Below are 17209 nucleotides of genomic sequence, written 5' to 3'. Positions count from 1 at the left end.
AAACAAAAATGTCGTCAAAATGAACTCTCTTGTCTAGATTATTTATGAAGAATTTTAGATGTTGTGTATTTGTTAATTTATGCGGATACTAGTCGGCCCAAAGGAAGATTAGTGACTGGCCAAATTACATATACATATTTGTGATGATAAACATGTAACAATTGTAAAGTTTTACTTGTGAATAATTGATCGATCCAAAGATTGGTTAATTTTTTACGAGCCTTATTGTTAGTGTTTGATCATTACAACAAGATTACCATTAGCAGTTAATATTATTGTCCAAAGACTTGATATTGATGTTGCATTAGGTATCTTGGGATGAGATTTACCATTATTTGAATTTTATTGCTTATTAAGGTTAATTTTTGCGTATATATGTTTATGTGATTGTATTGTTCTATTTCAGTTGTTGCTACTGTATCTGCTAATCTCAATTCGGTTCCGGTCCTTAATGGTAACAACTTTAAGGATTGGAAGGAGAACATGATGATTGTTCTTGGCTGCATGGATCTTGACTTATCGCTTAGAATGGATAAACCGACTTCTCTTATGGATGCTAGTTCCGCCGATGATAGGCGGATCTATGAGAAGTGGGACCGTTCTAACCGAATGAGTCTTATGATCATTAAGCGCGGCATACCTGAAGCTTTTAGGGGTGCGGTGTCTGAACAGGTCACCAATGCCAAAGATTCTCTTGCCGAAATCGAAAAGCGCTTTGAAACGAGCGATAAAGCTGAAACGAGCACTCTTTTAAAGAAGCTTATTTCAATGAAGTTCAAGGGCAATGAAAACATAAGGAAGTACATTATGGAAATGTCTCATATTGCTTCAAAGCTGAAATGACTCAAATTTGAGTTATCGGATGACTTGCTTGTCCATTTGGTCCTTATATCTCTCCCTCCTGAATTCAGTCAATTTCAGGTCAGTTATAACTGCCAGAAAGAGAAATGGTCTCTTAACGAGCTCATTTCATTTTGTGTTCAATAGGAGGAAAGATTGAAGCAAGATAAGACTGAAAGTGCTCATTTCGCAAGTACCTCTAAAAGTAAGAATCTTAAGAGGAAAAATGAGGCTGCTAAAGATAAAGGTCCAGCACTACAGATTCCCTATGCTTCGGCAATTGGGAGTCTTATGTATGTTCAGGTTTGTACGCGTCCGGATATTGCGTATATTGTTAGAGTTTTAGGCAGATACTTAAGCAATCTAGGTACGGATCATTGGAAAGCAGCCAAATGAGTCATGAGGTACTTGAAAAGAACAAAAGATCACATGCTCACATATAGGAGGTCAGACCATTTGGAGATCATTGGTTATTCTGACTCCGATTTTGCGGGATGCCAAGATAGTTTGAGATCCACATCAGGCTATGTCTATTTGTTGGGTGGTGGAGCTGTATCATGGAAGAGTGCAAAACAGACTCTTATAACTTCATCCACCATGACAGCAAAATTCGTAGCATATTATGAGGCATCCAACCATGGTATATGGCTGATGAATTTTGTCACGAGGCTGCGTATTGTGGAAGGAATTGAAAGGCCGCTTAAGTTATATTGTGACAATAAATCAGCCGTAATGTATTCCAACAACAACAAGAGTTCGACGAAGTCGAAACATATCGACATCAAGTTCTTAGTTGTTAAGGAAAGAGTGCAAAGTGGACAGATTTACATAGAGCATTTAGGAACAAACTCCATGATAGCGGACTCTCTTACAAAGGGTCTACCACCGAAGGTCTTTCAAGGACACACTTCTCATATGTGTGTTGTAGAGCTCAGGATATCTAGATTCGGTGGGAGTTTGCTTATTTGTTTTATTTATGTTGTGTGCTTTATGTTTGCTTGTGTTGTTTCTGATCAGATTTATGGTATTAGTTTATTACATTTTGCATATTCAGGATAAAGTTTGATCTCTTTAAAGTAGGATCAGATAAAATTGATATGAATAGATCACCTTGCATATAATTTTATCTACCACATATTCATGATTGATCTATGTCATTTGATTATATTGATGTATGTGACTATTGACGTGTTTAGTTGTGATTGATACAACGAAAACAACTTTGATCCTATATTGATGTAATTGATGGACGAGATTGTAATATGTCACATCATGATAATGACAAACATTTTATGCGCGCTAAGGTTGACACATTTATTTTATACATGTGTAGTCCAGTGGGAGATTGTTGGAATAATTTTGGGACTACTAATGTCATTAAATAAATGTGTTGGGTCATTATTAATTAAGTTAAAATTGATGTGGTCTAATTTAAAATAAAGTTTGTGACTTAAGGACATATTTGTCATGAAATTATTATGTGGCTACCACAAGTGCTAATCTAATTTGATGAGGGGTCAAATTAGAAATAAGCAATAGTTATTAGTAACTGCCTGGCAGTTATTAATAACAGGGTAGGTCCCTGATTGCAGTACGTACGATAATTTTCTTGTATCCCCATCAACAAGAATTCTCCAGACTTAGCCAAACTGCAATCAGAAGACCATCCAACTCTTTGTGTTTGCAATCCATTGATTCAGGTACGCTTCCGCTATTAAGATCTATGTTTTGGTTTCTCTTGAATTGAATTAGGTTTATTTTTTTGGGATTTAAAACCGTAACAAAGACCACATCGAATACCACATTGACGTTCATACGGAATCTGAGCTGTTCACAAAACCACATTCCAATGGTAAAAAGCGACATTTCATGTTCATCATTTGAGGAGTGAATTTGGATCACAACGGATGCAGCCTGAAAATTTGATGAAAGCAGGTGGGTTGGAATAGCCAGCGATGCACATGAAAATGTTATGAAAGCAATCACAAGCGTTAGAGATGGGGATGACGAAATCCGGCCCTCTTGGTCAAAGCTTGTAATGACAACGACTTTTGATCGGATTGAAGACTAATGGGTGGCTTTGAGTTTTGCCGATATTTACTTTTTCAGTTTGAAGATTTTAATTTATTTTGGATTTTTAGAAATAGTAATAGGCTTGTTCACAATGATTGTAAGTGGACCGTCAAAACTGGTTGTTATAGGGAGTTTGCAACCACGAATCTTCCTCCCATGGTCTCTAAATGTGAATGTCCTTAGTTCTGTAATATTAATCTGTTTGAGAAGAAAAGAAAAAAAAAAACGAGTTGCTTTTATCATCTTTGACACATGTCATGTGCTAGTTTGTTGCTTTGAAAGAGAGTATACTAGTGGCATGACCTTATCGGATTCTGTATTAGTGCTTGGATCCATACATGTAACGAGGAAGAGATGTTGAGTTGCTGTTGGCAAGTTATTTCAAGACAAAAATCTTATAATCATAACTCAAACTTTGGACAAAACCTGAATGTTTCATTTTATTGATTTACTTCAGTCATCATATCCAATTGCCTTGTAAAAGGACTTATTATTTGTGGACACTAAACCCAATAGAGATTTGTAGTAGGTCATTCTTAAATCTTGTATCTCTCTCTTATGGTTGTTTTGAAAAGTCGCACCATCCATATTCATCTAAAATGGAATAATAATCTGGGACTAACAAGCATGTTTTTTGAATTATAATTTCTTATGAATTCTTCTTTTTCGCATTTAAACACATAAATCGTTTTATGTGATTTTTAAGAATCCTAATAAAAAGAAATGCGACCAACACATCAGATAGTTGCTTGGATCTCTACATCAATCAATGTAGGTAATTTGAAAGAGTCTTATGTGTGCTCGATATTCAATTGATTTATGTCATTTTTTTTTCTCTAGCATATACATACACAAAATAAGCGATCACCTAAATCATTTTGATCTAAATCTGTGTTGTGCTTGTATTAAAATGCTATACACTTATATTTATGAATGTTTTACCCTAATTTTATTAGAAAATTTCGAACAAACAAAATCAAAATTAAACGGAGAGATAAAAATACTAAAATTGAGGGGGGTTTTTTTTTTTTTTCTTTTTCCTGATCACCCATATAGAAATCTCACTCGCTAACTCAACAAATACGAATCGTACAAACCACAACGGATACTTTTTTTTATTCTCCTCTTTCACACATATGGGCCTAGAAACATTTCAACCATTGGACCACACAATCTAGGATTTAAACAAAAATTTCAACCGAATCAACGTATACTATAGGCAGCACTATTTGGATCATAATAAATATAATGCATTTATTTAAATAACTAAAACAAAGAAACTCAATTTCAGCAACTTCCAAACAAACGATAAACGGTTAGAGTCCTTGCCATTTACTTCTCTACCACTCTTCTACGATAACTCTTTTGGATAAGTATTCTTCATTTTTTTTCGTCTCTTTTCGCATAACAATTATTCCCAGGATGATATGATTGTCGTTCTGTCTTTCTTCCATATTCTTTTTTCCCAACTTTCCGATGTGGGACCCAACACCTCTCATGGCCTCCATGTGTGTGCCATAATCCAACGGTGATCCACCAAACCAAACTCTTCCATTATTCTTTCAATCCTCTGCTCACCGCCAATCATCAAAATCATCATGACCCGGCCCAATAACCACCGGTCCCATCAAAGCCCAAGATAAGCCCATTGGAATCCCAACAGTAATTCCTTCCACGTGTAAGTTCCCCATTGGCCGAAACTCTGGTATCCAATGACACTTTTTCTTCTATATATATAAAAAAGATCCCAATTCCGTTAACCCGAACCGGCACACGCTGAAACGCTTTCTCTCTGTATCTCTCACTCTCACTCTCGCTGCGTATAAAGAAATGGCGCGAAACGCCGTTGCGGGGAATATTCCGGTGCTTCGCGCCTTAGCTCTACTCCTTCTCGTCCTTCCTCTCCAGCCAATGGGAGACAGACACGACTACCACGACGCTCTGAGAAAGAGCATCCTCTTTTTCGAAGGCCAACGCTCCGGAAAACTCCCGCCGGACCAACGCCTCCGATGGCGCCGAGACTCCGCGATCCACGACGGCGCTTCCGCCGGAGTACGCATTTCGTAAATTTCCTTCACCTAAGTTCCGGCGGAAATGCTAATTTCTCGATCAATTGCAGGTTGACTTGACCGGCGGTTACTACGACGCGGGAGACAACGTGAAGTTCGGATTTCCGATGGCTTTCACGATGACAATGCTTTCGTGGAGCGTGATAGATTTCGGCCGGAACATGGGACCGGAGCTCCGGCAAGCGGTGAAGGCGGTGCGGTGGGGGACGGACTATCTCCTGAAGGCAACGGCTGTTCCCGGCGTGGTTTACGTTCAGGTCGGCGATGCGTATTCCGACCACAATTGCTGGGAGAGACCGGAGGACATGGACACTCTCCGAACAGTCTATAAGATCGACCGGTCTCACCCTGGTTCTGACGTCGCCGGTGAAACCGCCGCCGCGCTCGCCGCCGCGTCGATCGTCTTCCGGTCCCGCGACCCCGCTTACTCCAGGCTTCTTCTCTCCCGTGCCATTCGGGTACGTACGTACGGACCAAATACGACAAATAATTTAGTTTTTTTTTTTTTTTTTAATGCAAATACTATTTAGTACTCCTATTATATTTTTACCATTTTCGTCCTTACGGTTTTGCTTTGTTTTCTTATTTTTCATTGCCGTTCAGGACTCAGTTTTCCACTCCCTAACATTTTTGAGTTTTTTTAACGTAGATTGATTTTTTTTTTTAAATATAACGTATATTATTTTATTAATATACGTTATCCATTTTCTCCCTTAAGAAAAATACCACAGTCACAGTAAATCAGAAACTATTTCTTTTAGATTCTCTGGTGTACGAAAAGGGAAATCTAGTTGTGGTAGAAAAAAGGGTAAAAAAAAAAAGTGAATAAAAAATAAACAAGGACGTTGAAGATGAAAAAGTGGTAATGTGAAATGTGAATAGGTTTTCGGGTTCGCAGACAAGCACCGTGGGGCGTACAGTAACAGCCTGTACTCTGCCGTGTGCCCTTTCTATTGCGATGTGAACGGCTTTCAGGTAATTAGTTACTTAAATGTCACGTGTTGAGAGAGAGAGAGAGAGAGAGAGAGTGAGCGCGTGTGTTGATGTGACGTGGCACACAGGACGAGTTGCTATGGGGAGCTGCGTGGCTGCACAGAGCGTCTCGTAGGAGAGAGTACAGAGAATACATAGTGAGAAACGAAGTCGTTTTGAGAGCCGGCGATTCCATCAACGAGTTCGGTTGGGATAACAAACATGCTGGCATTAACGTCCTCATTTCCAAGGTACCATCATTCCTTTCCTTTTATTAATTAATATCATGTTTTAACTTAAGCCCATCTGCCAATGACGTGGCGCTCGATGATTCGTGGGACCCTCATTTGGTTTTTTTTTAGGAGAGTGTATATCGAGAGAAGCAAATGGTCACACTCGCATTGTATCTTTTGTCTGTTCTTTTGTGGTTTAAGTTAAACCAATAGGATCTTAGAAAATTTTAGTGATCCGTACAGTGTATGAAATATATAATTAATAGTCAAGAATGAGAATACAAAGTTAAAAAAATTGATGATTGGCTATGACTTTGCCTAAGAATTAGGCTTTCATTTCATGTGGCGTGACCCGTGAGCACCGTTTATTAAGCCTCGATTTGATGCGAAATTCACAACGACTCAAAAAGTCCAATAAGATTTAAGTCAGTCTTTTTAGAAATGTCAGTTTTTATCTATTCAAGGGTAGTATTGACTTTTACCCTCCACCGATTTTCTTAGTTTTCTTCACTGAGAGGGAAAAGAATTTTCAAAGATAGAAAGCGAATTGTGGGAAGTAGTGTTTTGAGGGCTCCAAAGTCTACTACTTTGCCTGTGTGTAAATGTGGGCCCAATAGGCCCAATATAAACCAGAGTCACTCCTTAGACTGACATTGGCTCTTTCCCATATTGCTATTGGTCATTGAATATATCTTTAAAAAAAATACTTGTATTATTTATAGTGATTTTGACACCTCTGTTCTTTCAGATTCTTAAAAAAAGCAAAAAACAAAAAAGAACGATCATTCACTTAATAATAGACTTTAGCCATACACGAATGTATGAACGTACTAAATACGTAAAGAGGTTTTGACAATCGTTAATAAGATTTAGGTGCATTGGGCTTGGCATTTGAAAATAACGCAACGTGTCAGGCTGAATAGTTCTATCAAAATCTAAAAAATCAATTGAGTTTTAAATTTACTTTTGGGTGAAAAATGTTGACAGCAAGTGCTAATGGGAAGAGCTGACTATTTCGAATCTTTCAAGCAAAACGCCGACGGATTTATCTGTTCTTTGTTGCCTGGAATTTCTCATCCACAAGTTCAGTATTCGCCAGGTATTATTTGCACTCCTGTTTCCCAATTAATTTCAATTCTTAATATTTTAAAAATATATATTAACTTTTTGGAATAATGGTCAATAAAAAGATGTCCACTTGTGCAATGAAATAACTTATTCTAACCTAGGGAGGCAAATTTGGCAATTTCCAAAATTGCTCCTTTTTTACCGTATCTTTTAGTTATATTTGTTATCTTTAATTTCGAATTATTAATTTGGCACAATTTGTTTTCAAGGTGGGTTGATCTTTAAGCCCGGAGGAAGTAACATGCAACATGTAACCTCGCTCTCATTTTTGCTTCTGACCTACTCCAACTATCTACGCCACGCCAATAAGAATGTGCCATGTGGCGAGACCTCCGCTTCCCCTCAGCTCCTCCGACAGTTGGCGAAACGTCAGGTGAGGGATAGAGAGACTATTCTGCATCAAAACATATTGGAATCGTACCAAACCAAATATGTTGTGAATTTCAGGTGGATTACATCTTAGGAGATAATCCGCTGGGGATGTCGTACATGGTAGGGTACGGTAGACGCTACCCAGAGAGGATCCATCACCGGGCTAGCTCGCTGCCATCCGTACAGGCCCACCCGGCCCGGATCGGGTGCAAAGCCGGGTCGGGCTATTTCGCGAGCCCAAGCCCGAATCCGAACACGCTTGTTGGAGCCGTGGTTGGTGGGCCCAATAGCTCAGACGCTTTTCCTGACTCGAGGCCTTTCTTTGAGGAGTCTGAGCCCACAACTTATATCAACGCTCCTTTAGTGGGCCTCCTTGCGTATTTCTCAGCCCACTGAATATCCTACAAAATGTAGACGGACGAGAAAATACATGAAAATTAAATTAGTTTATCGTGAAAGCGCTATCAACTTTGTTTTTGAAAATTTATTGATGAGTGATGATGAGTAAGAAAAAATTTCTTGGTAAGCTCATTATTGGTAAGAAGAGTTTGATTTATATTTAACTTGACAATAAAGGAAAATTCTCGGGAGTTGGGAAGTTTGCAATTTTCATTTCAATAATTTGGCTCTTTTCCTTGATATGTAGAGAGTTCCTCTTTTATCTCATTTCTATCTGATGAATCTTTACTCAAAAGTTGTATTCCAAGTTGTGTAAACTCTCATTAAAATAAATAAGATAATGATATATACTTCTAGAATGAGCTGTGTAGCAAAGTAGACATTACCAAATATAAATTTAGTAAACTATTAAATGTTAAATTAGTTTTGCAAGCTAGCAATTAATGAAAATAAAAGAGTGAATAAGGATTGTTGGTGTAGGATTTTGTTCATGGTAGACCAAAAAAAAAAAAAAAAGGCTTTAAACCTTTCAAATGGCTTAATTTGTAATAAATTTCTTTATAAAAATCGGTAGATACATGAGAAATAATTAGATACATAAGAAATAAGTAAACTTATAAAATATGGATACACACGTGAACAGAATAAATACAATATTAATTCTAAAGAAAAATATGGATATACATAATGAATAGTTTTCTATACCTATCAGATAGAAACACATGTTACTTAAAACTATATAATATAATATAAATTAATTTTTAATAATCGTATACGAAGAAAAATATATGTCAACAAACATATATAAATGATTTAATCGTCAAAGAAAAATAAAGGAAGACATCAATGACGGGAAAAATAAACGTATTTGATCATCTCGAGGCTGATTAAATTTTGGATCAATTATATATTCTAGTTTTTCATTATCATGAATCCATAAAATCTTCATAATTTATTTTTCAGCAGAGACATACATATCATGACATATTAGCTAGCTATATAATAAATTTAATCGACGACTAAACCCCTATTATTACTAGTATTAGCGAGCTCTACTACCCCATTTAAACCCGAGTAATCCGAATCCGCATGACCCTCCTTCCCAACAGCCTCAAGCGGCTTGAAAGTATACATTTTGGCGCAACACACATAGTATATAAAATTGAAAATTTGTAAGAGGGTTATGAGCCAGTAAAAGTAGTCCAACTTCCCTTTATTTAAATTTCTGTTGGGGAGCCAATTGGAGCCCGCGGGGCCCGCGGTGTACTTGTGGACGAGGGAGACCAAGAGAGTGCTTATGTAATTCCCGGCGGATATGGAGGCCCAGAAGAGAGCCGTGGCGGTGCTTCTCATGCTCTCGGGCGCTTGGTCGTAGAAGAACTCCAAGTGGCCGATGGACATGAAGGCCTCGGCTACGCCGTGGAGGCTATACTGAGGTACTAGCCAAAACACCGAGATAGGTATCGTTGCCTCGGGATGGTCCGTCAACCCATGGGTCGAGGCAGCATTCTTTCGCTTAATCTCCACGAAGCCTGAAAAAGAGATTTTAATTAGGAAAAATTGTACAAAATAATCATTTGAAACTTATTGATTAGCAAAATAGCCAAATTTTCAACTTTTCAGCAAAGTAACCAAATTTACGTATTCCAAATTTTTTTGACAACCATGATTAAATTTTTTTACGATTATTATAAGCAATATATCACTTTCAAAAAAATTAATATTGGGGTCAAAAAATTTTTTGAAACCAAATTGCTGCACATTTTGGCTATTTCACTAAATTAAGACAAACTTTAGCTACTTTGCAAATTCATAACTTTAAATTGGCTATTTGGCTACATCACCCTTTTAATTACTCTTTATTTTTACTTTTGATTTCAAACTATACGATGGTATTTCCGATTAATTTTTAGTTATCCTAATTATAAAATGATAGTATGCTTGCCTGCGACAAGGGTTGCGAAGATAGAGATAACAAATCCGATTCCCATTCTCTCGAGAAACGTAATCCCGCGGTCTAGGCCGGTGAGTCGCCTGGTGAGTGGAACGAGGACGCGGTCATAGGCGACGATGGTGAAGAGCATGCTCACGATGGTGAAAACGGACATAGATCCGGCCGGGATTTGAAAGGACTTTGTGAGGTTTCGGTTCATGGTTTTGGCCTGTTGGAGCGAGAACGTGCTTTGTTGAGCGTACGCCGTGATGAGTAAGATCCCCGACGCCCAAATGGGAAGCATTCTGATCACCGATTTAAGCTCTTCCACGCGATGGACAGTGTTGAGCCTCCACAAGTTCGGCGATTTCACACCTTCTTCTTGCTCCATCACCCTCGCTGCCTTGTCTAGAAATCTGCATTCATAACCCATATTTTTTTCTCTACATTAATCATCAAGTCCTGGTAACAAAAATTTAACTTAAGTATTGTACGAGAGAGACAGAGAGTAAACAGTCAACCTCATGACAGACTAAGAGACTAAATTATATTTACATATAATATATAGCTTATAAAAAATTTCCCATATGCAACATTTAGAATTGAAAAAAAAAGAACAATAGTAAAAAAAAAAAGGTTGTCAATGGAGAAAATCAGACGTTCAAAAGGTTAATTAAAATCAAAAGGTTGAACATTGCAAGAAAAAAGAACGGCTTTTTAAATAGAAAATTAGAAAAATAATCAACTTAAACATTTGACATTTCTAAATTTTCAATATTTAGTAAATTTTAGTTAAATCGACAACCTTCAGACGTAAATATTAGGTAAATAGTCAACATTTGGTATATGAAAGTAGTTATTTACTTAAGATTTACGTGTAAAAGTGACTACTTAATTACTTAAAATTTACCAAATGTTGGCTATTTAACAATGTCAAACATTTAAGTTAGCTATTTTCTTAATAGACCCATTTTTAAATGTTTAAAATAGTAGGTAACATTTCATTGAAAAAAAAAATGTTTTTGGAAGAACTGTTTTTTCTTTTTCTTCTAGAAGAATTATTACCATATTGTTATTTAAATGAGAGTTCTAATATATTTTGGAGGTATAGCAGTGTGTTCCATAGGAAGGAAAAATAAAATAAGAGACAGTAATCGTATCTGTAAACGAATTATTAATCAAACTGATAAACGAACCATTGACCCCTCATATTTGTTTTCACAATATAGAACAGTTTTGTTTTTTTTTTTTCCTCAATACAAAATTCGATAGCTTTGTGTCTCGACAAGATTGGGCTGCCTAATAATGTGACATAAAGTTTTTGTGTCCTTAAAAGAGATAGTCTATTTTAATAGCATTACATTTTAACTTTTGACGATACAGCCATATCTGTTCCTTGTCCGCATATATGTGCGATTTATGGATCATATAATTTATGGATGCTCAATAGATATTATATACATATAAATATATATATATATATATATATATATATGATAATCAAACAAAATCGACTGTCTAAATTTTTCAGAGGACTGATGCTCAATAGATATTATATAATTGTTAGGAATCCTAGTTTGACAAATAGGAAGTAATAACAAATATTTAAAAGGTTAAACGTTATTCCACGAATTGATTTTGAGATAGAACCATAACACACGTCAATTTGATACTTATATTTTTATAAAATATAGTTCAAATGTCACAATTGTTGAAAAAAAGACGTACGAAGTTAGCATAAAAACAGAAAAGGACTTCGCTTTCAAACATGTAGTGAATATACTCAAACCGTAAGTGCATTAAGAAAAAAAAAATAAAACTTTACTGTTTTGCTAAAAATAATTGTGCCACATGACTAGTTAGCTAGAGAAAGGTCTAATTGCATTAAATCAATCTAATCTTGTTACTGTAACCGACTTTTGTGGAAGCGAACTGTGATATATCTTTCTTTATGTGTTTTGAATAGCCAAGTGTTCCCTTTTTTAGATGAGAAGAAACAATAACGAATTGACATTGAAAACGACAAGGCATAAATTAATAAATATGGTTAGTTATAACTTATAAATACGATTTAGAAGTCACGGACACAAATTGAAACGGCCAACTTTGCCGACAAAGGTACGTATATCTTAATTTTTGTCTAGAGTGAAGTTACGTAGCTGTCTAAAACCACTAATCATCAATTCCATACTAGCATGTGAGGCTGTGATAAAACCACTATTTCTTTTCTTTTTACTTTTTGTGGGTAAGACGGGATCGAATCTCACAGATAATAAGGGTTTGAAAACCGGTAAGAACAAACCTTTCTTATTTCACATTATTACTTTTTTCGAATTAGACGGATCTAAAAGTGTAACCGATATTGACAAAATTGACACTATTAATTATATATTTATAATTTAACACTCTTAAATCTATCTAATTTAAAAAAAAAAAAGTAATAATATGTAATAACCAACTTATTAACTCTTATTTGTATATAATTCTTCAGATAATATTGTTCATATTTATTTAATTTTGAAGTGTATTTGTGTGATAACATAATAAATTTTCATATTTTTCCAATAACTCATATTTGTATATATCTACTCTTGTATTATGAACTAATATTGTCTCCCTTATAAAACAAAAAACAAAAAACAAAAAACAAAAAACTTACTTCATGTGATTAGTATGGAATAGTTTGCCACCAAGGGATATGGGGGCATCAAGTTCTTGGTTGTGGTAAAGCTCGAGCGCCGAATCGGAACGAAGTTTCCTCTTTCGGAAAGCGGAAACGGAGACTTGGAGAAGCCGGGTAAAGGGGCTTCCGGCCGGGTCGAGTTTTCGGTAAAGCGGATATCCGATCACGAACGTCACAACAGACAAAAACATGGCTACGCTGGGGATTCCTAGGCCCCAACCCCACCCTACGTTATCTTGTACGTACACCAACACCGTCACAGCCACTAGTATTGACACCCCCATTGTAAAATAGTACCTGTATTTATTTATGGGTCTATTAAAAAAATAACCAACTTAAACGTTTGACATTACTAAATAGTCAACATTTGGTAAATCTTAGGTAAATAGCCATTATTTTTACGTATTTACATACATAAATCTTAGATAAATAGTCACCTTCATATATTTGACCATGTCATTATTTATGACTATTTATCTCAGATTTACCAAACATTGACTATTTAGCAATGTCAAACGTTTAAATTGTCTATTTTACTAATTTTTTTGTGTATTTATGTATGGTATAGTAACTCCGTGATTAGAATTTTGAACCAACTACAAAACTATGACTTAAGTCTTAACCTAATATGTCCATATTTATATCGTATCCTATTTAAATACCAATTAAAGTATTTCCAGGTCTTGGTGCGTCCTTTTGGGTCGTTCTCGTGAAACTGGTCGGCTCCGAAAGCGACGACGCAGGGTCGAATCCCACCGGCACCGATGGCGGTGAGCAAGAGAGAGCCGTACAATACTGCCAGCTGTCCCAGATCGGCTTCTTCGCACACCACTGCTTCTCTCACTTTGCACTTCGGTGGCCTCAAGTGTGGAAGCACCGCTGATAGTGTCAAACCAATCATCCCCTATCACACACACACACACAGATCATAATATTAATTTGTTTTATTATAAATATTACTTGCTGACAGACAGACAAAAGGAGTAAAAATAGACTAATTTTTAGTAATTTTGGCGTATTAATGCGACTTAATGTTATGATACTAGTTAACAAATATTTATATGTGAGTTTTTTTTATGACATTTAGTTTAAAAATGGTCTTTTAGTTTTTAATGTTTTTGAAGTTAAAAAAAATTACTTAATTTGTTAATTGGTTTAAATTAGCTGTGTACGTTGAATAAAATTGAAAAACTGTTCGTCACTATAGTTTGAAACCATTTTTATTTTTAAAAAATTAGGTAAATAGTAAACTAAAACGTTTGGAATTGCTATATAACTAACGTTTCGTAAATCTTATGTAAATAACCATAAAGATGACGTGACCTAAATAAAAGTGTTTATTTATCTATAATTTACGTTTGCAAATATATGAAAGTGATTATTGCCTAAAATTAATGAAACGTTGGCTATTTAGCAATGTCAAACTATAAATGTCACTATTTACCTAATGGAACTTTTTTTATCCAATCAGGTCCCATTTTTTGGAGTGGTCTAAAACGATCCGTTCCGTTTTTAAAAAAATTGGGACCGCAGTTAAGATGGGGATCGGATCGGTCTTAAATTTTTAAGTTTTTTTTTATATAATTTTAGGACGTTGATTTGAGTTAGACATCTTGATTAATAAATATGTTTTTTTTTCCAGCAATTCCCTTATAAAAAATTAAAAAAAAAAAAAGCTCGACATGGTTCAAACCCAACCAGACCGGTCTAAATAGGTTTGATCCAATTTGATGTGTTTTCTTAAATGGTCCATCCTAACTTAAAAAATTTCACACTGGTTTGTTGACCGATTTTAGACCAGATCGTAATAACTTGTCCACCTTTAACCCTAGTATAAATTGTTATAAAATTTGAATTTAATTAAAAAAATATATATTCTTATAAAAGAATCAAAATATTATAAATTAATAGCTTAGTAATAATTTTATATAGATCATGATTAAGGGCTGAAAAAACACATAATATTGATAATTCGAAGACTATTCATGCTAATTAAACAGCCATGTTAATATTCACATATCCCAATTATATATATATATATACACACACACACACACACATATATATATATATATAAAATAAACACACGTGTATATACAAATACCATCTTATTAATACGAAATAATTCAGCTAACCATATTAGTATGCATTTTAAAAACGAAATTATCACTCTTTGAACAAAAAGTTATATATTTATAATTTTTTTTAATGAGATACCGACATATATGTTTTGGGAAACATGACGTCATGTACATAATCCTCACAAGATATAGTACCTCAAGTAAGGTATATAAAAAAAGAAAAAATTAAAAAATTATCGCTGCGCCGGCGCCGACGTAGATAGTCAGAATGACAATTTCTCTCATAAACGTACACTAATAATCGAATTTTTTTTTTCATCTCGGCCTACCTATAACTCTTCAAATATATAAATACTTAAGATAAAATATATGGAAGAGAGAGAGAGAGAGAGTACAAATTGGTAAAAGATGGAGGCGATGGTGATGGTCCAGAAGCGGCCGAGAAAGGCGTCGGCGATAAAAGCTCCGGCGAGAGGAGTGAGACTCGCAGTGCCTCCGAAGTTGGTGATTATATTTGCCGCTTTGGTCAACGGCAAATGAAGCTCCGTCGTCAAATAGCTTATCATGTTCGCTTGAAATCCCACCACGGCCAACTTCTCACATATCTCATTCGCTGATATTTACAATCATTTATAAATGAACGCATAAATATATACGAGAATAAAATCATTAATTTATATATATATATATATATGACGTGAAGTGATGTTCTATATTGCTTACCGAAGATGAAAGGCATTGTTATTAAACCACCCTTTTCCCTTTTAATTGCTACTTCACCGCTACCACTATTAGGGTTTCCATTCTCTTCCATTTTTTCCATATTGTTTCCTTGTAGTACTCGCATTGAATTTTGTTGTTTCAGCTCCATTATTTATATAGAGTGTTACGTCGTTCGGTGGGTCTGCTTTAGTATTATTAGTATTTTTTATTTTTTATTTTTGTGGTTTATATAATTTCTGTTTGTCTGATTTATTAGTTAAATATATTGACGTAAAATTGGGATAGAATTGCGAAATTTGCAATACGTCACTGCTTTTTTTTTTCTCTCTCTTTTGTGTGTGTGGATAAGTGTGAGTTAGCCAGGTGTCACAAATATATGTACATCATCCTACCATGCAATAATTTAAATATATATATATATTAATATGTATGTCAGATAAATAAATAAATATATATATGGACAATGAAAATAAGAATTTTATTTTTGTTTGTTTTTTTCTGATTTCCACGAAAATGAGTTTTTTTTTTTTTTTTTTTTTTTTAAACGACGAAAATGAGTTATTTGGTTGTGGTGATATTGCATAGGTGATACAAAATACAAATACAAATACAAATGAATGTGCATGTGATATTCGTACAAAGCCTTTCCTCAGTCGGCATGCTGAACAGACGTGCTCTTGGCAGTACTATATCATTTAGCACGTACGTGATGCGAATTATTTTGTCACAATTTACCCAACTAAAAAGCTAAATGACTAGACTCAATGTATATATTGTATATAGAGGCTAACTTTGGTGATTCCTTGGTTTTATTTGGCTTTTTGCCTGCTTTTTTTTTTTTTTGGAAAAGAAAAGGCCTCGCAAAGGAGATCCAAACGGAAATTTTGATTAACAAACAGAACTTGACTATGACCCATACAAAGATTCCGGATCGAGATCGGTACCTCATACAACAAGATAAATGTTCTGAAATAAAAAAATGAGAAGCAAAAAACGATAAAGTAAAGTAAAAAAAGTTAAGGTTTTATTTTGTTCGGAATGACGGGATCCGTCACGAACTCCTTGGACTCCTTCAAAGAGAACATCAAATAAAACCTCCTAACCAAACTGGCCAGACTAAAACTAAGACAAGGTACACTACCCCACTAACCAAGACTACAAGACCATTAAAAAAAAAAAAAAAAAAAAAAAAAATGGACGTCCCATACCCATCCACACATACTTCCTCCAACCAAATATTTAACTCCAAACAAATATTTAGACTAGTCAGCAGCTAGCACCAAGTCCGCTCGAAGAACGATGCCGCCACAGCCAGTCTGGAACGGAAAGGGACAAGAGCCTATGACCCGACCGGATCCGAAAGCCCAACATCATTTATGTCTCAGAAAACGGATCTAAGCCCAGAACTCTACACCACCACCTAATCAACATCTCGTTGGCTCTCGGCACGGCACGTCGTCGCAGAGGCGGAGGAGAGGCCACGCTCTCGGAAGCTGCGCTCGGTTAGGAGATAGAAACCATCGGACCTTCAAATCCTATCGCAAAGGCACACGAACAAGGCCCTCCCCCCAGGCCAGTTACGTGCAGACGACGTCCCGGGTTCCAAGGAGGACGGTGGCAACGACTAGAACTAGGGTTTCTGTTTTTTGCTTTTCACCAAACGACAGAAAGAAAATCCTCTCCCTTCATTTGCCTGTGCGGCT

At 35.7% G+C, this 17209-nt stretch overlaps 2 protein-coding genes across 2 annotated transcripts; one reads left to right on the top strand and one right to left on the bottom strand.

Annotated features, from left to right (window-relative positions):
- Positions 1 to 4348: 4348 nt before the first annotated feature.
- Positions 4349 to 8592, top strand: LOC149401947 (endoglucanase 8-like). Its single transcript, XM_089609612.1, has 7 exons — positions 4349 to 4965; positions 5033 to 5440; positions 5865 to 5957; positions 6044 to 6205; positions 7175 to 7286; positions 7525 to 7688; positions 7763 to 8592. Exons 1-7 carry the CDS (start codon positions 4744 to 4746, stop codon positions 8081 to 8083), a joined length of 1482 nt encoding a protein of 493 aa, XP_089465738.1. The 5' UTR covers positions 4349 to 4743; the 3' UTR covers positions 8084 to 8592.
- Positions 8593 to 8863: 271 nt separating this feature from the next.
- On the bottom strand, positions 8864 to 15667 carry LOC149401946 (Major facilitator superfamily protein). Its single transcript, XM_089609611.1, has 6 exons — positions 15507 to 15667; positions 15179 to 15396; positions 13365 to 13606; positions 12679 to 12999; positions 10032 to 10435; positions 8864 to 9618 (listed from the first exon to the last, which is right to left on the bottom strand). The coding sequence occupies exons 1-6, from the start codon at positions 15652 to 15654 to the stop codon at positions 9095 to 9097; spliced, it is 1857 nt and encodes a 618-aa protein (XP_089465737.1). The 5' UTR covers positions 15655 to 15667; the 3' UTR covers positions 8864 to 9094.
- Between the last annotated feature and the right edge of the window lie 1542 nt (positions 15668 to 17209).

This window comes from Urtica dioica, chromosome 3 (genome assembly GCF_054948205.1).
Source record: "Urtica dioica subsp. dioica isolate 48M chromosome 3, U.dioica_male_clone48M_v1_H2, whole genome shotgun sequence".
NCBI lineage: Eukaryota > Viridiplantae > Streptophyta > Magnoliopsida > Rosales > Urticaceae > Urtica > Urtica dioica.
The sequence above is the reverse complement of the archived record's forward strand: the minus strand, read 5'-3'. Positions and strand labels throughout refer to the sequence as shown.